At 49.4% G+C, this 25,223-nt stretch overlaps 7 protein-coding genes across 7 annotated transcripts; 3 read left to right on the forward strand and 4 right to left on the reverse strand.

Moving 5' to 3' along the window:
• Nucleotides 1-1,013: 1,013 nt before the first annotated feature.
• On the reverse strand, nt 1,014-2,251 carry CTAM01_16234 (uncharacterized protein; the record flags this gene model as incomplete). The annotated part of the gene is made up of 2 exons (XM_060532227.1): nt 1,014-1,850; nt 1,973-2,251. 2 exons carry the CDS (start codon nt 2,249-2,251, stop codon nt 1,014-1,016), a joined length of 1,116 nt encoding a protein of 371 aa, XP_060373182.1.
• Nucleotides 2,252-5,407: 3,156 nt separating this feature from the next.
• Nucleotides 5,408-6,679, forward strand: CTAM01_16235 (lipase 5; the record flags this gene model as incomplete). The annotated part of the gene is made up of 1 exon (XM_060532228.1): nt 5,408-6,679. The coding sequence occupies one exon, from the start codon at nt 5,408-5,410 to the stop codon at nt 6,677-6,679; it is 1,272 nt and encodes a 423-aa protein (XP_060373183.1).
• A 4,396-nt stretch (nt 6,680-11,075) lies between these two features.
• On the reverse strand, nt 11,076-12,800 carry CTAM01_16236 (uncharacterized protein; the record flags this gene model as incomplete). Its single annotated transcript, XM_060532229.1, has 1 exon — nt 11,076-12,800. One exon carries the CDS (start codon nt 12,798-12,800, stop codon nt 11,076-11,078), a length of 1,725 nt encoding a protein of 574 aa, XP_060373184.1.
• Nucleotides 12,801-13,371: 571 nt separating this feature from the next.
• On the forward strand, nt 13,372-14,323 carry CTAM01_16237 (uncharacterized protein; the record flags this gene model as incomplete). The annotated part of the gene is made up of 4 exons (XM_060532230.1): nt 13,372-13,395; nt 13,458-13,844; nt 13,910-14,048; nt 14,106-14,323. The coding sequence occupies 4 exons, from the start codon at nt 13,372-13,374 to the stop codon at nt 14,321-14,323; spliced, it is 768 nt and encodes a 255-aa protein (XP_060373185.1).
• Nucleotides 14,324-14,919: 596 nt separating this feature from the next.
• Nucleotides 14,920-16,292, reverse strand: CTAM01_16238 (uncharacterized protein; the record flags this gene model as incomplete). Its single annotated transcript, XM_060532231.1, has 2 exons — nt 14,920-16,017; nt 16,080-16,292. 2 exons carry the CDS (start codon nt 16,290-16,292, stop codon nt 14,920-14,922), a joined length of 1,311 nt encoding a protein of 436 aa, XP_060373186.1.
• Nucleotides 16,293-18,089: 1,797 nt separating this feature from the next.
• Nucleotides 18,090-20,097, forward strand: CTAM01_16239 (uncharacterized protein; the record flags this gene model as incomplete). The annotated part of the gene is made up of 6 exons (XM_060532232.1): nt 18,090-18,252; nt 18,311-18,828; nt 18,898-19,212; nt 19,284-19,538; nt 19,605-19,731; nt 19,793-20,097. 6 exons carry the CDS (start codon nt 18,090-18,092, stop codon nt 20,095-20,097), a joined length of 1,683 nt encoding a protein of 560 aa, XP_060373187.1.
• A 918-nt stretch (nt 20,098-21,015) lies between these two features.
• Nucleotides 21,016-22,356, reverse strand: CTAM01_16240 (uncharacterized protein; the record flags this gene model as incomplete). Its single annotated transcript, XM_060532233.1, has 1 exon — nt 21,016-22,356. The coding sequence occupies one exon, from the start codon at nt 22,354-22,356 to the stop codon at nt 21,016-21,018; it is 1,341 nt and encodes a 446-aa protein (XP_060373188.1).
• Between the last annotated feature and the right edge of the window lie 2,867 nt (nt 22,357-25,223).

Here is a 25,223-nt window from a genome sequence, read left to right on the forward strand (position 1 = left end):
GGTTTTGGCAAAATGTTCGCATCAATAAGGCATGGGCGGAGCAGGAAAGAATTGAGAAGGCAAAGTTGTAGGCTGAGCCTCAACAACACAGTACAGTTCCCGGTGCCTAACCCTAACCCTAACCCTAACCCTAACCCTAACCCTAACCCTAAGTATAATTAAATTTTTAATTAATTCTTTTATTTGTTATATAGTAACTAAAAGAATTATTAAGAATTTAGTTAATTCTTTTAGTTATTACTTATTAAATAAAAGAATTTCTTAAGTTTTATTTAATTCTTTTAGTAATTACTTAATAGCTAAAAAAAAATTTATAAACTTATTTACTTATTTTTATTTATATTAAATTATTCAAAGAACTTTTATTTTATAATATTAAGTAGCTATAGTAATAAAATAGTATTTAGTAGCTAGGGTAATAAAGTAATATTTATTAACTATAATAATAAAGTAATATTTATTAACTATAGTAATAAAATAATATTTATTAATTATAATAATAAAATAATATTATATTCTATAACTAAAAAAAAATAACTTATTTAAATATATTAAAAAGTAATAACTAAGTAAGTATAATATAATAATTCCTTCATTAATTTCTCGCTTTTTTAAAATATACTTTATTTTTAAATAAAAAGTATGCGAAATTTTTAAAATCTCCTAAACCTAAGCCCATTTAGCCTACTTAATTAATAAAACGCCCTAAGTGGAATATCGGATAATGCACGATATGTCCACGTCCTTTCTAAAGGTAGATAGTCTCTATTAGGATCACTGAGTGAGGGTTTTTCTGTCTCGGTGATGGAGTGAGAAGGACATATGATGGCGCAATGAGCTTGAATAGTCTATAACAGCATTATATTGCATCCAGGTATACTAAAAATGAGTGCAGAAGGACATAATTATTAAACGTGATCCAAACCCCATGCTCCGCGACCTAACTTGGCGCTACATTACTACTCTTTCCCCCCCTATCTCCCTGTTCCAATCGCCTTCCCACAACAAACTCCCTAGAATCCTACACCCTGAAGCCAAGCATGCGCAGCACCAAAACTCTCTGGTGCAGAATAATGCGTGTTGACATTATGCCCCGTGTTGTCTGGGACATATGCCACAAATTGTTCCACATTTGGGAAAAGGCTCCTGGTCTGCTCAATGTGGCTTTCGGGTCCCACGCCACAATCAACCGCGGGGACATCAGAAATACTGCCCGAACCACAAGCGATCTGATCCTGCCTCCCCGAAATGATCATCACGGGACCCGTAAAGGTCGACGACTGAGTAGAACCAGAACCTGCTATCTCCCCGGCTGCAAACATGTGGGGAGAAGCGGCGTCCCACGCTACTACCGCTGGATTGAAGCCGCCATCGGGGCCGTAGAGGACTTGGCGGATGTCTTTAGTGGCGGAGAGGTATCCAGGTGCTAGACCTTTGAATCGCGGATCCACGGCTGTGGCGGCTCGGGGCGCAATATCGGCAATGAATCCATTCAGGCCGGTGAGTTCTGCAGCTGTAGCAGTCAGGATGTATGCATCCGCTCCTGAAGTGGGGAAGATTGTTGCGAGGACGCGACCAATGATGGACCCGTAGGAATGTGTGCCCATAATGACCTTGTCGTACTTCGGAATTCCTGAGAGAGAGCCTGCGCGGATGCTTCTGAGAATCTCGTAGACGACGGCCAGTTGGAGCGGCGTCTGGACGATCTGAACGGGGTCGGGACGCGAGGAGTGGCCGTTGCCAAGGTTGTCGATTGCCAGAGTTGCATAGCCTTGCGAGGCGGCGTGGTAGATCCAAGAGTATTCGCCATAGAACGAAGAATTTGGGTAGTTTTCGCCATTCCAGTACTCCTATAATATATCGAGATGTGTTAATTATAATTTGAGATATAGCTGAGTGGGTAGGACCGGCTTGCCTTGTTACTGGTGAGGCCGTGGAGAAGGTACTGGATCGTACCCTCGCGACCCTTGACCTTGACGGTCGGCTCGCAGTACAATGCACTGATGTTGAAGGTGCCCTCGACTGGCGCATTGGGTAGGGTCGAAGCATTAAAGCTGCCGAGCCACTCAAAGAGAACACCTGGTTCAGTCGAGGTCGGGTACGCGGGGAAGGCTGTGTTGTTCGCCGCTGCAGTGATGGGTAACACCAGCTCCTTGCAGACGGGCTTCGAAGCAGTGCAGGATATGTTCGTCGGAGCTGCGAAGCTTGTTGCAATCAGAGCTGCAAGGACTCCGGCGTAGGTTGGTCTCATGGCGATGATACGACTGGTGAGTGATCTTGGTGAGGGAAGTAGTTGCAAGTAAGTGTGGTACTGAAGTAATGGTTGCTGGATAGAGCGATTCGAAGATGGCGAGAACCAAGCGACCGGGTCTTCTTATATTCTCAATTTGCAGAACTTCGTCTAATCTTAGAGAATTCATGTCAGTCTAATTTAATTGGCAAGCTTCGGGGTCTGATGGAGCTCTATGCACCAGCAACTCGGTTTCTCACGATAACGTTCATTGGCCAGAGCGAAACCTTTGAGTAGCTTAGCGGCACGCACAAAGCCACTCCTAGTTTCTGGACCCACAACGGCTAAGACCAACGTAAGAACGTTCTTGAGTTTACTGCTTACTCTTGTGAACTCTAACCGAATGTGGCATATGACCGAACACTTCACCATTGGGCGCCTACGTTGCTGACACACGCTTTTCGTAGTCCCGATGAGGATATTGTTGAAATGGAACGATTTCCTAGATGAGGCTATGAGAGTCGCATCCATTGGTTGCTCGCGCAGATTTCTATTTGCTACAGGATTACCCAAGAAAGGCATAGTGACGCATATTTCGCTACATCAAGCAGTGTGTACACATAAACTGTCATGCGAGCGGTAATAATCTTCTGCATGGGCTCTATTGAACTTGTGTTGTTATTTCACCATGATAGCACAGCTATAATTCTGGGAAGCTATAGAAGGCGCTGACACCCATGCTCGGTTCCCAGATATACTCCTCTAAGACTGCTCGCAATTCTCCCTCACTGTGAATCGCAAGGTCAGATATGCACTCTCTCACGCTGCACCTCGGATAGTCTGCGTCTAGCATAGTAATTCCAACCACGCATGCAGTCCAGAGGTGCAGCTTTATATGAGTCGTTGGGACACCAGATGGGTCTACGAGGCGGTCATAGTCCACACGTCCGATGCTATGCCGCACGGCTCGGCGCAGGCTTACTAAGACGGACGCACGAGGTGTCAAGTTCCTGAATAGTTGATTAAGACATAGCAGTGCTGCGTTTCGTGCTGCCTCGTGAACGTACAAAACAGAGTCCTGTGACGTGTTGAGCCTAGCTAACGGAGCTTTAATTAAAAGAAGTTGATGCTCGACCGCACAGGTCAGCTGTATGAACGTATTCATGTGCGACGTTGACTCTGCTAGAGCATTGTAAGAGATCCTGTACAAGCTTGCAAGTCGTGATATCAGATTGATCAGTTCTCGTATTCTTGCGCATGTCGCTTGTGGGTCCATTCTGGGGGGCCAAGGTCCTGCAAGGAGCTCGAGTTTCAATGGCTCGCTGAGGAGCGTGGGCAGCTGCGACTCCAGCAGAGGGCAACCCATGATGGGTTCGGTTCCAGATATCGTGGCAGATATCAAAAGTCCACTGCAAATCAGTCAGATACTATCAACAGCTATGATATTTGGCGCCGCTCACATGGACAAAAAGGTTGACAATGTGCCTTGACAGCCAAGCTTCTCCAAACCGCCTCTGTCTCTGATCAAACGCTTCAACGCTGTTTGATGCACGGCGTCTTGTGCAACATCGCCTGTGATGTTCTAAATTTTGTGAGTGATTACGTCTCGGGCCCGAAAGGCAGCATGGCTCCGCCACTTACACCACATGCGCCAAGTAATCCAACCCCCAAAATTAATGCATCGCTGGCCGCGGGGCGGACAGCGCTCAACTCTTCGCATACCAATTGCATTAAATGTCCTCGAAGTTGCAAGGTCCTCAAACTCCAGCGGTTTCCGTGCATCGTGTCGATATGCACGGCGGAATGAAACAATATGGCTTCAACGAACAGCGGACATGTAATAATGTAACCAGCCAAGATTGTACCAAGGGGATGTGGTGCGGAGTGTCGACGAAAGGCCTGGATTTTGGGTACGATATTGTGGATAACTACGTGCAGTTCGTGTTAGCCAGGTCGTATGGCTCTCGGCTGACGGCATCAGGACCACTGTACTACTTACAATGGGCGAAGAGCATGGGCCCCTCGCGGCGACTTTCCAATAACGTCGTCGAGAAAGGGTCAGAGGCGAGCCCAGAGCCGATCTCAATCGTTAGTGTATTCACTGTATTGCTGGTTCTCCGGTCTGCATCGTGTCCATGAGGGTTCGATGGTGCTAAATAATTTGTGGCCGAGCCCTCATCGGTGCTCGGTTGGAGGCGCCGTGGAGATCTGGTGTTATGGTTGTGGCGCTGCAGTCTTTGGCCCTGACGGTAAGCTCGCATCGCTGCTTCTCGGATAATCTTCCGATCATCTTGTAGCACCTTACCACTGTCCTGGTCCGATGAAATAAATCTCCAACTCGAAGACATGTTCAAGTCACTTTGAGTATAGAGCGGGCGAGTTTCAGGTTACCATCCAGCGAGCTCACGAAGACGTTTCTGTCCATAAGTTGCATTTACATAGACCCTCTGAGCTATCTGCCCGGTTTCGGGCCCTTCGGAAGCGTAGGCAGTAAGATGGGGCGCGACGCAATGACATAATCACCAATCTGAGAAAACCCTCATTATCTAACTATTACTTACAAACGTGGCTTAGCTGTCGATCATGGGCTTGAGCACATTTTAGTGTTTCCCGAACTGGCCCAATGCGCTAAGCCTTTATGAGATAACGCTCTGACGAATTGGAAGAGTTGTTGAAATTTGTCCCTAACCTGCAAATGGAACTAGCTCACCTTCATAGGCTGCATGTGGTCTTGACACGACAGAACGGTGCCAGCTGTAAGACGCCCTAGCTGAACATTAGCGTGCAGCACGGCGCACCACTCTGCAGGTTGGCTGACATGTAGATCATTCATGTAGAGCGGACTACAACTACGAAACTTCAATACCTCCACGGTGGCGAGTGATCTCTGCGCACGTTTCGGGTATGTCCTAGGTCACTCGTCACTTAGAAAAAGAGCCATATGGGAACGTTCCCACGTAGCTGTCTAAACTTAGTGCGTCCGATCGTGCCGAGTAAAATCCGTCTTAACATGGACGGATACTTCAATGCGAACAAACTGAATTCACTTAAAACCTCACGACTTCGATGCTAAACGTAACATCAAGCGTGCCTCAAAACAACAAGCATTTTATTTGTGGTTCCTGGTACACTGTTGTTCACCATATACGAAACTTCGCTACGATAACGCTTTACACAATGCATTTCATGACCTTTTCCACACTCCTGTCTGCAGTTCAACTTGTCACTGCTTTGGCAACTGTACCTCCAAGCGAAGACCCGTTCTACATGGTACCATTAGATATAGAAGCATCTCCACCTGGTGCCGTTCTTCGCATTCGCACAGATCCAAGCAATGTGACTTCAGTACTCAATTGCTCCGCGGCTTACAACATTCTCTACCGAACCACAGACGCTGGCCTTCGGGCGTCCTGGGCTGTTACGACACTACTGATTCCTCACCACGAAGTCCTTGCTACGACTAATGGAACCCATGTTGCTCGGCTGCTATCATACCAGATTCCCTACAACACGGCAGATCCTGACGCAAGCCCCAGCCATTTGCTCTCCACGCTTTACGCCACCGCAGCAAGTCCTGCCCCTGCAGACTATATCGCCCATGCCCTGGCACGAGGATGGTACGTCAGTGTGCCCGATTTCGAAGGTCCTAATGCTGCATTCTTCGCCGGCCCTCAGTCAGGTTTCGCAGTTCTCGATTCGATCCGTGCCGTCCTAAGCCAAAGTAAGCTGGCCTGCTGGACCGATGCCCGATACACAATGTGGGGATACTCTGGTGGCTCTTTTGCCAGCTTCTGGGCTGCAGAATTGCAAGCTTCTTACGCCCCTGACGTCAAGTTCGTCGGCATGGCCATTGGAGGCATGCCCTCGAATGTGACGCACGCTCTACAACAGTTGAGTGGCACTGCTGCGGCAGGTTTCGTCCCTTCCATTCTTCTCGGTGTCACAGCTCCTTTTCCTGAAGCGCGACAGTATATCGTGAAGAGTCTCAAGACCGAAGGGCCATTCAATGCGACAAGCTTTTTGGCTTGTCTCCGTTACAATTTCCTAGAGTACTCGACTGCCTACGCTGGCCAGGATATGTACAAATACTTCGCCAACGGCAGAGATGTCCTCAACGCACCAATTATTGCACATCTGCTTGGAAACAACGTACTCCCCACATATCATGGAATCCCGCAGATGCCAATCTACGCTTACAAGGCAGTTCAGGATGAACTTCTTCCCGTGCAGTATACCGATGCGCATATGCAGAGGTATTGCGAGGCGTCTGTTGACGTACTGTACCAGAGAAATTCAATAGGCAACCATGAGGAGGAACTGGCGAACGGTGCACCCGAGGCTGTCAAATGGATAACGAGATGGCTTAATGGGGACACCACCGAGGTGATCAAGGGCTGTACTGTGCAGGATGTCGCTGTCAATATCACTCAGGCTTTGGCATACAGGTGATTCTCGAAGAGCTTGCGTAATGTTGTGTCAATTTGCGGTGGCCGTTGCTCTCCCGGTTAAAGGCATCTCGGGCTAGCAAGCCTTACCTCTTTCAATCACTGAGTATCCACCCAGGCTTTAACAAGCTTCTCCTTATATAGATCAAGCCATGTCTGATTGACGTAGGCGACTTCTGCTATGTGTGAATCGATATACTGCTGTTCGAATGCGGAGACACGAGCCTTAAAGATCTCTTCTAATGGAGACCTTACAATTTCATGCCAGTGGTGATAGAAGGCTTTCCAACTTTTCAGCTTCTCTAAATTCTCCGTTCAAGCAGGGAACCTCCGAGACCCCCAGTGCGGCGCTTAATAGCTAGATATAGTATTGTGTTAGTAGTAGTTGCGCTAACGTAGCTAGTTATATAAAACTTTTGGGACTTACTAACGTTACTAGTAGCCGAAATCGCAGCTGCTAAGACTCTAATGAGAATTATAAGACACGCGAACATCAAGCCGATATTGACGATCGCTGAGTCATGGATGTCAACGGGGCGGCCCGCATTTAACCTTAATTGTGGTTAGATGGATCTGATCTTGTGGGAACATGAACTCCTGCCAACATCAGATCTAAGAATGAGCATGCGGTCACATCATCTCACTCCCCCACTCGGAATTTGCGGGGTGGTCCAAGCCGTGCGGCAGGACAAGGATTGCAAGGCCACCGCAGACGGGCTCGAGTGAGGAAAGGTAAAGAAGAGTTTTCGGCTATTAAGAATTGCGCTGAACTGCTCAACAGATCGCGTCTTGAAGTGGGAGTTAACACGGGACCATGTGATCCGATAGCGGTTAGCCGTATGCCAGATATGGTAGTTGGGATGGGTACCCCGGGGTGTCTGGAGCGGGCCTGTGCTATCTTTTACCCCGCACGAGCGCCGGAGATACCTTACGCGATTCGGCAGCACGCATTTGCCATCGGATGCGATTCCCGTCTTCAACTACTTACGCGCTTAAGACCTACAACTTCTTTTGAAATCCCCTGAATTGCTGCAACGACTTTTGGCACCGCTTTCCCCTTCAGCGATAGTGATGGACTTGGAAAGAGCCCCGGACTCGACACCACGTCTCTTCCGCCGGGCCCGCGCGTACGTCCCACACCACATGAGATCCAGTGAAAGCCTGTTTTATCCGCTAAGCTCCGGGCGCGGGTGTTCTGCAGATGCAAAGATTGCCGGAGTGCGAAAGTACGCTGTTCGGGCGGTCAACCGTGCCAACGATGTGCACGGCGGGGCGCCTCATGTATATACGCTACCGAGAAGGACTATGTCTCTGTTCCCGAGCGCTATCTACGCGACCTGCAGCAACGACTGTTCGAGAAAGAACACAGCGTGTCGGCTGAACAATTGTCTGAGCCCGAGCAGGCTCCTGTTACATCACCTCAAAGACAGGTCGAGATTACACGGTCCTCGTATGTGCAGGCGCACCATTCTTCCCCACCTTCTCACATAAGGTACTGACGACAGTACGAGGCCGTTGCCTCAACCAACGACGAGAACATGCCGGTCAACTCTGCTGTCATCTGTGCAAGTCAGCGGGGCGCACGAACAGCCTCAGTTGGGTATGTTCTACCCATAAGCTCGTGCAAGCCTTCGACCATGTTTTTAGCACAGAACCCATCGATTTCAGCTAACCCAAGCCAACAGAACAGCAGCCGGAACACCCTGTCACTCCACCGATTGCGACCGTTACTTCGTCAATCAGGCCCATGTCTTACTCCCGTCCTGCTGAGGGTGAATCGCGGGATAGAGAGCAATCTCAACGTCCCAGAAATAGCCTCATCGGCAGTGACTTTGCTTTCATCCAAGATTCTCAATCATCTCTTTTCTGTATGTCCAGATCATCTATCAAATCTCTGTTCAATGCCTCTTGACCCAAGAAATCTTGGCATGTCTCCATCTTGATCATCGCTAACGATGATGCACTAACTTGGCTTTAATACAGTATTTCTTGGCGCGACTTCAACTTGGACCTTCTGCCGACGGGTGTTCACCATTCTAGAAAACGCTGTCGGCAGTCCAGATACTCCTCTAGCTCCATTGAATCTGGATGGAACGGCATTCAGCTTACAGTGGCAACCTAAGCTTGAAGCGGACGCTGATGACTTGCTACGTTTGCCCCCTATGGACCATGCCCTCTTTCTGTACAACACTGTCAAGTTTCGCCTTGGGGAGCTGTTTTGCATTATTGATGAACCCGGCTTCCTTGAAACGTTCTATCTTTTTCACAGAAACCCGTCAGAGACTGCGCAAGAACACCGTTTGTGGTTTATCGAGTACCTTCTGATACTTGCTCTGGGTAAGGCACTCACATCTGGTTATCGCAGTACCTCGCGCGCAAAGAAGACTCTCAATGGAGCTTATCTTGCTGCGCGAGCTCTGTCACTATTGCCGGATGTGGCGTTCCTCCAAAACAAACGCCCAGCGTTGTTGGCCATTAGAGTTTTGGCTTTATCAGCGCTGTATCTTCACGCCATCGACATGCGTTCATCAGCGTACCAATATGTCAGTGCGGATGTTCCCTTTACCCGCTTTGCAAATTCCGGAAGTCTGACCTTTTGACCTACTGCACTTGCAGATCGGCCAAGCATTTCGCCTAGCGTTACATGATGGCCTTCATCGTCGCATGCCAAAGGATGTTGGCCCCAAACTGATAGCTGAATTCAGCAATACCTGGTGGGGCATTTACGTGCTCGATCAAGAGATCTCCGCAGGGCTAGGATGCCCATCAACGTTGTCACAAGACTACATTACCACCTCTACTCCAGATTTACTGTCCTCTGATCATTCAGAGAAAGCACTCAGTCTACGGGTGCGTCTATCGCGACTCGTCTTGACTATAACCAGCTGTACGAAAATACCAATCTCCTCGTCATTCTTCTGCATCTGATATTGATATGAGTCTAGGTAGCTACAGCTTTGATCAAGAGTCCGTCTCAGATTTTGTGCGAGATACAACATCAAATTTGCATAGCCTTGCAGAGCTCTCTCGAGACATTGATCGAATCATCTCCTTCTACAGGGTTAACGGTGGCGAACCGCCACAAATGTTCATCAACATAAATCTATCATATCACCATGTTAGTTGCAACACAAGAAGAACACCGTTTACGAGAAATTACTGATTGAGCAAATGCTGAATCACGCAGTGCATAGTTCTAGCGACCCGGCCGCTTGTGATATGGCTACTTACGCGAAAATTCTGCCCGGGAGTTGAGCCCGAGTGGTTGACGGGACCTGGTGCTACTCTTATCGAGAAGTCCGGACGATCAGCAGCAGCAATACTTTCGGCACTAGACGATCTGGCTCAAATTGAAATGATAGGTATTCTTGGCTCCCATTCGTTGTTAGTTGACTTATACTGTCGACCTTAAGTTTATTAATAATTTATTGCAGAGGCATTTTTACCCTTTCATCTCGAATGCGCGTTCTCTGCCGCCACATTGCTCTCTATACTTTCAGCATTCTTGCCATCACACATTCCACAGTCGGGATGGCGTCAGTCGGTGGTTGTGGTTTTCGAAGCTCTCCTATGCAAGGGAAGCGTAGCAGCTGGGCTTCGTCAGGCCGAACTGGAGCATCTTGACACTCTATTGGCCCCTCATCGGACTGAGGAGTCGGCCAGTGAGCGCTCCTATCTGCCAATAGAACCCTCAAGGTTGGATCCATCAACACTAGGCAGATCCTGCGACGGACGAGCGAGCGATGGCCAGGGCCAGAAAGACTGGGCGCCGGTGAATAGCTATCCAGACGCTACGGGTCTGGGTACTGGTCTGTGGGATTTTGCTGATTTCTGCGTTGGGTCGGAAGACATACTTACACTGGCTCGCGAATTCGAGCTCAATGACCCTATCCCGTGGCTACTTCCTGCTGATACAGTTCGATACATGTAAACATTATCTGATTTTCACAGCCGCTGGCCCTTCAGTCTGATTTGTGCACACAAGATAGCCATGGAGATCACTATTCGTGCTTTGACTACATCGAAAATCGACGAGCCGTTCACTAAAAAGAAGACGCCATCCAGTGTTATCATAGAGATATCTGGATAACCCGGCTTGTGCAAAGACGCTAAACAAGACACCATGCGACCTTTCACGGAACGTTAAGCCTCGACTGCTTCCAGGCCAGATCAACGGAATACCGCGGCATGCCTTTGGTTCAACTTTGGTATATTCCGAGCTTATGGCTTAAACTCGGCCAAATTGTGTTTTGCTCAATCTTCATTCATCAACTTTACATCATCTCTACAAACCCATATTTACAGGCAAGCATCAAGAAGGGACCAACACCGTTTTCCATTTTATTACTCTAAGAAAAGAGTACGATATTCATGTCTATTCGGAAAAATACGATGTAAGCCTACAACTTGGCCAAGGTTCTGCTTGGGTTGGCTTCTTGCATTACGCCCTGGTCCTTGAGCATGACAAGACCATCCCACCCGCTCTCCTTGGCTTTTGCGCATTGCCTTCGGTATTCTAAGGCGCTTCCAGCATAGCGGACCACGCCGCGCTTGGCTCTGCCGACATTTCTGTTGATACCGGTCATCCAGCTATCCACCTCGTTGAGAAGAGCACCCTCGCTACCCCTGACGACGTGGTCGTTCCAGTAGTCAGCAGCCTCCTCGGTTGCTTCGACATAAGTAATACCCTTCTCGTAACACGTCTCGAGCATACTGGTGACGACTTTGACAGCGTGCTCAATATTGGGCGTGGCGTTGCCAAAAGGCTGGTGAGGTCCAAGGACCATGAACATGTTGGGGAACTTGGGTACCGTAATGCCCAGGTATGTTTGAGGCATGAAGTCAAGCCAGGCAGCGCGGTCGGCGTCGGCTTCGCCGCTCTGGGCCATGAGCGGGACGTTGTCCTTACCGCGGAAGTCGACGTTGACGAAAGCGCCAGTGATGGCGTTAAAGCCGGTGGCGTAGATTAGCACGTCTAGCTGATAGATGGTGCCGTCTTCCAGGGTAATGCCAGTAGGGGTGATTTTCGCAATACCATTGACGCTGATATCGGCAAGGTGGATGTTGGGCTGGTTATAGACCTCGTAGTAGCCGCTCTCAAGAGGCACACGGGCAAGACCGAAGCCATGATCCTTAGGGACGAGCTTCTCAGCGATCTCTGGGTCGTTGACCCGGGCCCGAATCTTATCGGCCATAAAGGCCGAGTATAAATTATTGGCCTCACGGTCTGTGTAAGTATCAGAGAAGACACTCAGCCACTTGCCCATACCAGGTTTGTTATAAAGGCTCTCCCAAAGCTTAAGGCGCTCTTCGGGGGTGGCCTCGTTGGATTTGCGCTTGTCAGGCGAGTGAATGAAGCCGGTTGGGGATTCTCTGCGTAACCTAAATGTCTCTGCGTAATTCTTTCGTTCCTCGTTCATATCCTCCTTAGAGATAGTGGTGTTACGCAGAGGCGCAGCCCACATGGCCTGCTTCTGGAAGACGGTTAGCGACTTGAGCTCAGGAATCTTGGCCAGGGCGGTGATGGTTTGGATGCCGGTTGCACCAGTGCCGATGATTCCCACGCGCTTGCCGGCGACCACGTCACGGTGGCTCATGTCAGTTGGCCAACGCGACGTGTGAAAGGCTTGGCCCTCGAAGTCCTGGATGCCGGGAATGGCAGGTAGGGTGGGGTTTGAGAGGAAACCGAGGCACGAAATGAAAAATCTGGCGGAGTACGAGCGGCCAGTCTCATCTGCAAAGATCCACCGACGGTGCTCGTCATCAGACCAGCGGGCTGAGACGATGCGGGTATTGAGCTGGATGTCGGGGCGCAGGTTAAGGCGGTCGGCGACGAAGTTGATGTAAGCGAGAGTGTCCGGCTGCGCCGAGAAGCGCTCTTTCCAGTGCCATTCGTCGAGCAACTTCTGGTCAAAGGAGAATGTATATGAGAGGGACTCGGAATCGAAGCGGGCGCCTGGGTACCGATTCCAGTACCAGGTGCCGCCTACCGACGGCGCCGAATCCAGCACGCGGACGCGCCAATTGGGGAACCTGGTCCTAATGCTATGGAGGGTGCAGATTCCAGACATCCCTGCGCCTACTATGAGGACATCGAATGCCTCGTCTGTTGTGTCGGAAGACATCCTTTATCGTTTGTGTATGTCTTTGAGTGAGGGAGAAGTAAGAAGATTAAACGGATGGTTTTGACTGCAGCGGGCGGCGATGTAGATTCAAATCACGAACGGAAGAATATGCCATGGCGGACGTTACTGCCTTAAAAACTAACACGAATGTATTCGACTACTTCTTCTCAGCTTGGTGATTGTCTTAGGGGCCGAAGGCGGGGAGGAGGCCGAAAGCCCGACCAAAGGCGGCTGGGATATCTTTGTGTGGATACTGAGGGGTGTTTCCCCGTCCCCCCGCTTATCAAGACCCCTGTGATTACCTTAACGGGTTGGGTGGGTGTCGGTGTCGGTGTCGGGGCCGAGACCGAAGCTAGTTCTGCGGCTACGAATTGCTGCTAGAGTTCGCGGACCGAAGCCCAAGGCCAGCGATTTTACAGTCTTTCCTCGCAAAGAAGGGGTGTTTGTCTATTGCCTACGGCTTCCTTTTCTTCTATTTTATTTCTTAAAAGCTTCAGCAAGCCCGAGAAGTCCGCATCAATGAGCACTGCCCGTTTCATCCTTGAAGTCACTACCCGCCCCTGATCTTATCATGGCTTCATTCGACAAGAAAGTGGTGCGTATCGTCCTACCGCTTTTCCGACACCCGAGCTAATCACCCTTTCCCCACCGAAATAGATTGCCATTACAGGCGCAGCCAGTGGTATGGGCCTCGCCACAGCCCGGCTGCTTGCATCCCGCGGTGCCTCACTCTCCCTGGCCGATCTGAGTGAGGTTAAGCTGCAGAAGGTCATCACAACCTTGCCGGGTGGGACTCAAAAACACCTCGCCATAGCTGTTGATGTCCGTAGCCCAGCCTCTGTTCAGACGTGGATCGACAAGACGGTTGAGAAGTTTGGTAAACTTGATGGCGCCGTCAACATGGCTGGTGTGCTCGGCCCTTCTCACACCTCTATTTTGGACACTACCGAGAAGGACCTCGATTTTGTCATGTCTGTCAACGTTAACGGCGTCTTCAACTGTCTCAAATCGCAGATCAAGGCCCTTGAACAAGGTGGTGCTATCGTAAGTATTCCACCACATTGTGCGTGCTATAGTCTCTCGAACCGGCCTGCTAAAACCTATTATAGGTTTCTGCGGCTAGTATCTCTGGCCAGGTGGGCCTCCCCAATAGCTCTATCTACTGTGCCAGTAAGGCTGCGGTCATCTCCCTCTCCACTGCCGCCGCCAAGGAGAATGGTCATCTCCGCATCAACTGTGTTGCCCCTGGTAGGTTTGATACGTGACTTTTGGAGCTCGGGGCTAACTTCTGGCGTCCCCTGTTAGGTGTCGTCTATACCCCAATGTCTGCGGATCATGACCCTAAGCGTGTAGAGAATGGCCTGATGGCCAACGCTCAAAGAAAGATGGGCAGCGCCGACGAAGTAGCCACGGTGATTGCGTTTTTGCTGAGCGAGGACGCCAGCTTCGTAACTGGCGCAGTATACAATATTGATGGCGGATGGATTACTTCGGGTAAAACATCGGGTCAGAGCAAACTGTGATGGCATACGGTTGATGTACATATTCCTCTATCGCCTCGTCATCGCTGAGTGTAACTTGGTCGTTTTTTTTGAGACTTAAGGCCTGGCCTTGCTGTGTCTTTCCATGTTTTTGACATTTCGAAGAATGATAGACATTTATCGGAAGTCTAGATGGGAAAACATCAACATCGCGATGCTCCTGATAGACTTATAATACAGTATTCTAGATTGCATCAGGACAATTGTCTACGATTTTAGCTCGGCATTGGTCGCTCTGCAATGCGGTTAAATCGCGCACTGGCGCCCGGAAAAGTGAACACTAAGCTGGAAGGACAGGAACGACGCAAGAATCGGCACACGACTCTTGAGGAACATCTCCACTACTCTCAGCATGTTGTGACATTGACTACGTGTAACGATTTGACCCGGAGATATGGCGGCGAAGATAAGAACGTCTCTGAGCTTCACTTTTCAAGGTAATGCAATGTACCAGCGGTTGGCAGTTTGCTAGAAATTTGTGAGAGATAATGTTATGAATTAATCATCCATTAACACGAGGACGTAAGTAGCCTGCACATCAAACTCTAAAAGCTATAATTGGAATGAGAAAGAAGTCTCTACAGCTTAGCTTCTACATTAGGTAGGATATCAATGAACTCCCTGCTCTTGCCCAACCTCCAGCTAACCTCCTCACCCCAGTTGCCGCTCTTCTGCTCCCCAGCCTTCCACCTCCATTGCTCGATGGTCTGCTTCCCGCTCTCGTTATCTATCAGATCCTTGACGAAACTGCCGAAAATGGGGAAGAACTTGAAACCATGGCCAGAGTCACCACTGAGCATGACCAAAGACGAGGAAGTGTTAGGAACGTAGTCGATGATGAAGTTGGAGTCGGCGGTGTCGGCAAACCAGCACAAGGAGTTCCTGACGAAGGGACGATCCGCAAACCTGGGGAAGGTTTGCCTCAGTAACTCGCGAAGCTGCAATTCGTCGCCCTTGGGAAGGAATTGGCTGTCCTTGAACGCAGGTGGGATAGAGATACCTGTCCTAGAGTCGGTGTTAACGTAGCCACCACCCATAGGGCACAGCTTCAGTAGGTTGGTCTTCGGGTCAGGCTCGAAAAAGAAACCCAGATCACGGGCATATGTAACAGGTATGCCGCGGAGCTCGGCGATCTCGTCGTCCGTTAGTTCGATGTGGGCAACGGACCATGACTTGGCTACGAGATCACTGCCGATGTCCGGAACGAGCTTGCCGGCAGCCGCGCCGGCAGCGATAATCACTAGCTTCGCAGGGTAGAAGAGACCACCCGGGGTCCTCACACCGATGGCCTTGCGTTGAGAGCCGGAGCCCTGGTAAACGACCTCAGATGCAGTACCAGCGCTTCCGAGGATGAACTTGACGCCCTGGACCTTGGCAGCGTTGTAGACGGTCCGCAGAGCAGCGCCAGAGTTGGCGTAGCCGCTCCATCCGTTGAAGTACCCGTGCCAACCGGGAAATGGCGAATTTTGATATTGCCAGCATACAGCTTCGAGGTCCTTCTTGGAGTCGATCGACTTTACATAGTGCCTCATTCGCTCAGATCGCTCAGCGGAGGCGCGGAAGCGGTTCATGGTGTTGACGGCCTCCTTAGACGCTACGGGTGTGCAGGCGTTTATAAAGCCGACCTGGTGAAAATGAGGCGCGAATAAAGGCGTCTTCCAGGCGTCGATAGCTTTCTGGAGGTCAATTGTCAGCTTCAATATTCACAGATGTTAAAGAGCGCCAGGATAAATCCTACCAGTGTCAATTCCCTATGGAAATCATCCTCATACTCAGCACGCACAATCTTGTTCAGATCGTTAGCGGCCGAGTACGCTGAGGGGACATCATCATCCTTGTCGATGACGGTGATGTCCTTGAAGCCAGCCCTTAACAGGTGCACAGTTGTAGACAGCCCAAAGGCGCCAGCACCAACAATCAAGATGGGATCGTTTCTTGAAGTCGAGGACATCGTGGCGTGTGTGTGTGTATATGTGTGTGTGGTAAAGCAAAACAATCGCAACCAGATCGAAGAGCAGACTTGGAACTTAGAAACCTTTGAGACAAACCGAAAGACACGTCTTTAGCAAAGTCAAACGTAGGTAGTTTGACGAAACGATTAGTGTGAGGCGACACACAGGCCAATATCTCGGTCTGAAGTCCGATCTCCTAGAACAGCGCTCAACTCCGTAAAGATGGGTCCACATGCTGGCTTAGCAGTTGCTAGTGAGGCCGGGGTGGATAGAGATCCGGAAGAGGTTCAGTTTAGCGCAACGGCGACGACATCGGTGGCCGGCGGAGAGACCGATGCCGCTCTAGTTGGGATGGAGGTGGCCTCGGAAGGGCTTCCAAGTTTGGATCGTCATGATGATACTTAGACAGGCCGATGGCTGAAGTGTGGGGAGATAGACCTTCCTTCATCTCCATGTCGCATCAATGCTTCGACACTAAACGGGGGTCCTGCATCGGCCTCGTATGCGACACAGTCAACGCCGGTCTGCATTCCTCGGCGATAATCTGATGGTAGCAATCGTGATACCAAAAGGCCAAACAGCTGCGGCGTCTCTGCCGTGCAAGCAATGAAACTAGCTGCTTTAGGGGGATAGCTCCGCAAGGAACCCATCGCTTGGCCTTCTCGTTCACGTGTCACGTGAAGGAATGACGGATGTACTATTATCGGCGACTTGGCCGACGAAAGAGGCTTGGCAGGGTATTAGCCCACATATCGGCCCCGAGACCGACATGGTCGCCTTGTCCCCATATTCTCGTGCTGCGCTCCTGGCATCCTCTCGATAACACGGGCAGAATGATTGTGGTCGGGACTAACTGCACCTATTTGCGACTAGCCTATGATAAAGCGTGTGAACATTAATCGAGGGGCTTTCGACAGCGCTGCAACTTACAGAGGCTGGAAATACTACAAGCCTAGAACGCGCAGAGATTCCGCCGCCGTATTCTTCTGCGTGCGATCTCAATAGGATCATCCAAGACAAGTACGCGTATAGCAGGTCAGTCTTCACCGGACTTCGCAATTCGAGTCAAGCTAATAGACAACACAGGAAACCCATTAAGAAATCTGGATCTAGACTAGGAGACAATAGAAGACCCTAGCAGCATTGATCGACGTAATAAAAGCTAGTTGCTCGTCGATAAGATCTATCACTAGCGCCTAGGGTCTGAGAATGCCCGCCAAGTTGGCAGCGGAGTCAAGTCTACCAAATCTTCCCGCGGTCGATTCTTTCCAAGTATCCTCAAACGCGCTCTGTCGGGCGTCGACAATCACGGCAGCGTGCTTTTCGCTACCTGATCTCTGGGGCTTTTCGCAAAGTTGCGCCATTGAAGTCGCCAAGGACAGAGAGGCGCCGCGCAATGAGAGCAATTTCGAGATTGCCAGGGCCATATCGCTGGCCACGCTAGTACTAACAATCAACTTTTGGGTGTTCACAGCAGATTCATCGATTAGCAAATCAGGCGCACACAATACTTAACGTGTGCCTTAGTAACAAAAACTTGTAGTAGTTGGAGATGGCCATCGGACTACGGACCGTCGGCCGATATCCATCCCTGTAACTGATATAGACAACCAATCAAAGTTCATATCACTCATCCCCGGACGGCTACCTCGAATTCTCTCTCCGCATGTAGGAACCTCGCTACTTGCCATATAGTCCGGACCTGGTGTCTTCACATCTGTCTCTCGCATGTCTCCATCTCTAAACCCACTGTCAACCTCGTCACACTTCGATTTTGCAGTACAAATAATTCAGCGATGCATAACGACTCAGGAAAGGGCCATGATTTGAAGCGGACCGAGTCTTGTCAGACTGGAGGGATGCTCAGGGCCGATAACTCAGTGGCCCAAAGCACCGTTATTCAGGCCGAGCAGCTTCAACGCCGACTAAATAACAGACAAATTCAACTCATTGCGATTGGTGAGAATGAATTGGTATTTGGATCAGGCTGTGACGCGTACTAATTCTCTGGATTCAGGTGGTTCCATTGGTACGGGGCTGTTCATCAGTATCGGTAGTGGTCTGCACTCAGCAGGTCCCGCGGGTCTTCTCTTGGCGTTCATCTTCTACTGCTTCTTTGTTGGTCTGGTGAACAATGGCATGGCCGAGATGATGACCCAGTATCCCGTTGCTGGGGGTTTTATTCGCATCGCTGGTCACTTTGTGGACGAAGCCTTTGGCTTCGCCGCGGGATGGAACTTCTTCATTTACGAAGCCCTTGTCATCCCTTTTGAGATCAGTGCCTTGGCCGTTGTAGTGCAATATTGGAGCCATGACATTCCAATTTGGACACTATGCCTAGCATGTGTCATTCTTTACACACTCATCAACGGCTTGGTCGTGAGCGCGTATGGAGAAACCGAGTTCTGGCTGTCTAGTGGCAAGGTCATCCTCGTCTTGGCTCTGTTCTTGTTCACGTTCATCACTATGGTCGGGGGAAACCCTCAGGGCGATGCCTACGGTTTCCGCAATTGGAATCATCCTGAAGCTTTCGCTGTAAGCTGCGGCACTTTCTTTACGATGGATGACTGCGTTGAAAGAGCATTAGCTGACTATGTCGTTCAGGAAGTACGAACCACCGGATCTCTTGGTCGTTTTGAGGGGTTTCTCGCTGCCCTCTGGGTTGCTTCATTTTGTATTGTCGGCCCAGAGTATATCTCCCTTGTCAGCGCCGAGGCGAAGCATCCCCGAAAGTACATCAAAGCCGCGTACAAGACGATCTACATCCGATTTTTCTTCTTATTCTTGGGAAGCGCCATTGCAGTCGGAATCGTACTTCCATCTGATGACAAGACACTCACTGAGATCCTGATCGGCGGCGGATCAGGCGGCGGTACAGCAGCAGCGTCGCCATACGTGATCGCTATGCGTAACATGGGGGTAAGCATCTTCACGTTGGAGAATAGACCTTCATGTGCATGTTCCGACTGTGGCTCACTACGTTCTTGTAGATCACCGTCTTCCCACATGTGGTCAACGCTCTGCTTGTTACATCAATCTTCTCCGCTGGCAACACATACGTTTATTGCGCCTCGCGAAGTCTGTACAGCCTGGCACTTGAAGGCCGAGCACCTGCGTTCCTTAAAATCTGTACGAAGCAGGGTGTGCCAGTCTACGCTCTTGCCTTGACCATGGCATTCGCATGCCTTTCATTCCTTCAGCAAGGCAAGCAAGCAGCTCGAGTGCTCGGCATTTTAGTTAATTTGGTAAGCCAGCAATTTAAGTCTCATGCTCCGAAAGCCTAAGGAGAGTGGCTAACACTAATGCCTTAGGTTACTGGTGGGGCTTTGGTTAACTATCTGGTCATGTCGATTACCTATGTGTTTTACCACCGAGCCACAAAGGTGCAAGGTATAGACCGTAAGAATCTGCCTTATTATGGATGGGGACAACCTTACTGTAAGTTCTGGAACCCGTGCTAGAATGGTCATGGAAGTGCATTAATCACAATATCTGGCAGGTGGGTACGCTGCTAGTGTGTTTTTCAGTGTTGTCATTGGCACGTTTGGGTACACCTCATTCAGCCCTTTGGACGTTGGGGCGTTCTTCGGTTGCTATGCAATGACCATTCTTTCTATCCTCTTCTACATTTTCTGGAAAGTTCTCAAGGGAACCTCTGTCTATGATCCGAAGGCTGTCGATTTGGTTTGGGAGACTCCGCAAGTGGATGCTTATGAAGCTGAAATGATGGAGGAATCCCAGACTTTCTGGGGCGAGATGGGGCGCATGATCTTGTTCCGGAACTCCAGAGGAATTAAGAAGTAGTGAAGCAATGCGACTTGACTGAACTCTTGTTTTATTATGCTGCACATATAACGCCGAAGATTGCGCCTATGTTTAACGTACTTAATAAGCAAATGAGACAGATAAGCAAGTGAGACACTCCTTATCGCACCTAGAAGGATACTTTTATACAGCTGGGCATAGCCCTTTCCTGGGAAAGAGTGAGGAGCTGGCGCGGAAATTAGTCGGAATCTCCCAGTAGGCCGGTTCGGCTCAAGCCGCGTAATGAGTTTTGGGACACCCTATTGTTGAATATGACAAAGAACTTGATCGAGGCGTTTGTTTGAACTAGATGCGCAAAGTTTAGTATAGTATATATTAATATTCTTTTTATAAAAAGAATTAGGTCTTAGTTAAAATATAATTAACAAACCCATTTATTTAATTAAAACCAATTTAAATTATAAAATTTATATAACTATACTAAGTATTATAGCTTTTTAATTTATTAGTAATAAATAAAATATTAACTAATTAGTTCAAATAATAAGTATTATATTTTTTAATTAATAATAACGAGTAAAATGTTAATTAGAATAACTAATATAAGTTTAAGATCTTATAAATCTAGACTTCTTTTAAGCTTAACCCTTAGGCTTTCAAGGTCAATAATATTTTCCGCTTTTTCTAAGCTTTTATTTTAAATATTCATATATATAAAAAAGTCACAAACTTTAAATTTAAAAGCTTAGATATTTAATAAAAGTAATAAATTCAATATTTATTAAAGAAATCGAATTTTAATTAAGGGACAAATATTATTAAAAAGATCATTTATCCTTATTAAATAAATTTACATAAAGTAAATAAGATTTCTCTTATACGTCTCTATACAATGCTTGACTGTAGAACATTCTACTTCCGTGGCCTCTCTTTTTAATCAAGACCTTTTTCAAATTCTTAGTAGTACCTATACACAGAAAGACGGTCCGGGGCACCGCACAGTTCACTAGAGTTGCCGGTACACTTACAATAGCACTGCCCCTCATCAGCAGCAACCGCGGGCTCGCCGGTACCACAGAAACACTCCTTGCCGAACTCAAGACCGAAGTACGTAGCGCCCTTGCCATTATTGCAGAGGCTAGCGCACATCTCAACGGTCATGTTGTTGTCGTCAGCGAAGTGGTCACCATCCAAAGCACGGCCGCCGGTAGTCTCCTGGGCGCACTTGACGTATGAGTACTGGGATGTGGAAACGGAGACAGCGAGAGTTCTGCCACTGTTGTAGAGGTTCAGACGGTCCTTGGCACCGCAAGTGTAAAATCCGTTGCCGAAGCAGGGAGTGCCGCACTCGGAGTCAGACACTAGCTCAAGATCCAGCGAGTAAGTGTTGGCGCAGTAGCACTCGTTGCCATTCTCGACACCAAAGAACTTGTAGTTGGAGCAGTAAGACCAGCAACTGTAGGCGTCCATGTCGTCGGCGGTAAGTCTGGAACCAGTCTCGAGGAGGCGGAGAGTCTGCGTGTCCTTTGCGCAACCGGCATAAGTAAAGGTAGCTCGGGGATCGGTTCTGACAGGTCCAGGCACGGTGCGAGCATAGATATTAAGACGTCCACCCGAGCCACAGTAGCTCTTGGCATCTCCCGAGCAGCGCATCTGGCAGTCGGCCTCGGCAGCGATGCTACCTCCGTGGATAGTGCTGCCACAATAGCACTCGCGCCCGTATTCCACACCGGCGAAGTTGAAGCCCTTATTGGAGCAGTACTGGCCACAGTCCTCAGCCTTCATGTTGTCAGAGGAGTATCCGTCCTCTCTAAGGGCACGACCTCCATCGCCCTCGGTGTGGCAATAAAGATAAGACCAGCCGCGGTTGTTCAAATCCTTCACGGAGGGCCCGCTGTAGCCGTCGGTCTGGTAGAGGTTGAGACGGCTCGGGCCGCCGCATCTGGAGTGATCATCCATGCCGTTGCAAGGCATGTTACAGTCGCCAGGATCAGCTGGAAGGGCAGAGTCGGTGAGAACATCACCGCAGTAGCATTCCCTGCCGTACTCGGTTGCGAAGTACACGTAATCCTTGCAGAAGTCGGAACACATTTGGGTGCTCATCGAGTCCGAGGAGAAGCTCGCTTCCTTGAGGGCACGGCCGTGGTCTCTGGGGGGCTCTGAGTAGCAACCCTTGTCGGCGAAGGTTCGAGCTTGAAGCTGTCCGCGGGGCTGAACCTGAACGGCGGCAGCAGACACCAGGGGTGCCATCAGGTGCATGGCCATAAGACCGATGCCGGAGAGGGTAGCGAGAGACATGGTGAAGAACGAAAGTTGAGGTCCGAGTATTCAACTCGAGAAATGAGAGTGGTAGTGAGGAGGTGAATGAGTGAGGTGCCGAGTGGTGGTTATCTCGTCATTCTACATCGGACAGGCTGATGGTCTTAAATATCTCGATGTAAGACGATTCCAGAGGAAATTGTGGTTGGGTTGGAAGTCGTCTCCAGCCGTGACTCCATTTCCGAATGACCTGACAGGATTCTTCCCCCACATGTGCTGAGTGTCTTGGGCTGGAACAAATTGCTGCTTGGATCATGGATCTATTTCGACGCTAAGGATCCCAAGTGGTTGGTTTAGTTGCACTGAAGCTTCCCCGCTCTGTAGCTTGAAGATTCATCGTTAGATCCAGCTTGGTTCCTTGTGGAGAGCCTTTCCTCTTTGGGAATGCTCCCTCACGACCCAAATTGTCGCCACGATTGGCAGCGGGCGCCAACAAGGCGAGATGAGAGGCCTTTGAGCTAGCTAAAACGCCCCCTAATCTCCACGCCCAGGAATCAACACCAATGCGCGAAGGACGCAATCTGTGGGCTGCCGTTTGTCCAACGACGAGTTGGATTATCTCTGGTCTGGCTGCAGCCACCAACTTGAACCAAGTTGTGTTAAGCTTACTTACTAAGGCAATAGTTTGTTTTTGAACGCCATATTGGCTCTGGTGCCACGCGAGACCAGAACTCGGCTTGTCAAATCTGTCACTGCCGGTCATGATCATAGAGTCCGGCCCATATTGCTCTGTTCCAACAGCACTGGGAAGGAAAGAGCGAAGTGCCGAATTCTCGACCGATGACTGGCCCCGAATCATTCAGTTATAAGTCTGCCAAACACTTTCCTTGCCTTCTAAAGGCCACTGATCGATTTGATCGGAGCATCCCGCAATCTCCTCGGACTAGACCGCGAGTTTACCAATAGTAAGGACCGAGCCGATCATATCTACTCAAAGGATTCAATATTTCCGATGTTGTTTTGCTGCCAGTCGAATTTAACCCCTTCCTAGTGAAGATGGCCTTCGCAAAACGACGCGGGACGAAGTTAGATTGTGCCACATCTGCCACAGCGGATAGTCTCTTTCTGCAAATGGTCGGCAACTCGGAAGAATGCCGTGACTTGGATTTGCTGCGTGGCAGCTGTCTTGGCCTTTTTCGCATCGAACTCTCTTGCACCATGCAAGCAACAACTGATGGATGAATGGGAGCTCAGTGGGGTGGCGGTATTAGTTGGCATCACGACTTTTACTACTTGCTTTGGACTCGGTCCAATGTTCCAATGTTCCCGGCTCCACTATCTGAGCTCAGAGGTCGAAAGCCCATTTTTGTTATTGCAGGCCTTTTTTTCATTGTCTGTATAATATGTTGCGCCATGACGCGCTCCTACCTTGAGTACCTATGTCGTACAAGATATTGAGGTCCGTTTGTTGATACTGCTGGAGGAGTATTGTCTAACCCACAATCTCGGTCAAATGGAATGCTGGTTGCTAGATTCTTTGCCGGTGTTGGCAGCACGACTTACTCTACTCTCAGCGGTGTCATCTCCGACCTGTACGGACCATGCGAAAGGAACACGCCAATGGTAATATTCTCAGGTAGTGCACTGTTTGGAGTCAGTCTTGGACCTCTTGTTCACTAGGCAATATTACACTTGGAGATGGGTCTTCTGGCTTAGGTCATCGTCATTATCCCCTGTTGATTGGCTGCTCCGTGTTCTTCGTACCCGAGACGCGCCAGAGCATTTTGCTGGCGACAGAGCGAGACAGACTCGACGAATGGTGTCGGAAGTTGCACGGAAACAAATGCTTCTCTTTCGATCTCTGTGGACTGGAGAATGCAACGCACTCTAGGGCTCCGCAAGTGCGGTGACAGCTGCCCCGAGACGATGACTCAAAGTTGAGTGTCAAACAATTGTTGGCCAGCTCTTTGACTAGACCTTCTGTGATGCTGTTGGCCGAGCCCATCGTCGCATACCTGACACTTTGGGCGGCTTTTAGCTGATCAGTATTGTTCATTGCCTTAGCTATAGTATCGCTAATGTCCGAGGGCGGTTATTAGTTCACCCTCGCGGAGAGCGACAGTGTATTTGCAGCGACAAGTGTGGGCTCAGTCTTGGCCACCATTGCGGCCATCTATCAGGGGCTCTGGCTGGAGCGCAAGTTCCCGCTGACTGAAGCAAGCCCAGATACACTAGAGCACCGTCTCTATTCCACACATGAGCAGATATTGCTTCTCCCTGCTGAGCTCTTCACATCTGGGTGGACTGTACGGCCTGAATTACACTAAGTTCTTCCCGCAACTGCCATTGGCATAGCGACCGTGGGCGTCTCCCCAGTCTACCTGTCTCTTTTCAACTACTTAGCAGACTGCTACAAACAGTTTGGTTGCTTGGGCTACCTTACGGTTCCGGCTCTAGTATACTTAAGGGAGTTGCCATTCTCCTTTGTATCGGGCTCCGGCTTCTGGTGTATTTGGGTACTCAGATCCGCGCTATAAGTGAAATTGCGCAGATATCAGCGAAAGCCAACCAGTGGTTAGTACCTCTCCTTGGGCAATCAGATCAGCTTATTGCTGTTCAGTATATGAAACTACAAGCTAGTACGCTGACTTTTGCATACGCGGTTGAAAACGTTACGCAACTAGTAACTTCTAGGACCGGACTCCTGAGGGTAGGTATGTAGTGCAACTTGTAGCTATCGGCAAAAAGTCCAATCACTGATTTCTGAGCACGCGACCATATCTGCCACCTCTTTTGTATGTTGGCCTGTTGCTTGTGGCCTATTGCTTGTGGCTTGTATGTATGCTGTACTTGAGCGTCTATTCGCAGGTGCATACTTGTCAACACGTTTGCTCTACCCTCAGTCA

This window comes from Colletotrichum tamarilloi (assembly GCF_030869305.1).
Source record: "Colletotrichum tamarilloi strain Tom-12 chromosome Unknown Scaffold_207.1, whole genome shotgun sequence".
Classification (NCBI taxonomy): Eukaryota; Fungi; Ascomycota; class Sordariomycetes; order Glomerellales; family Glomerellaceae; genus Colletotrichum; species Colletotrichum tamarilloi.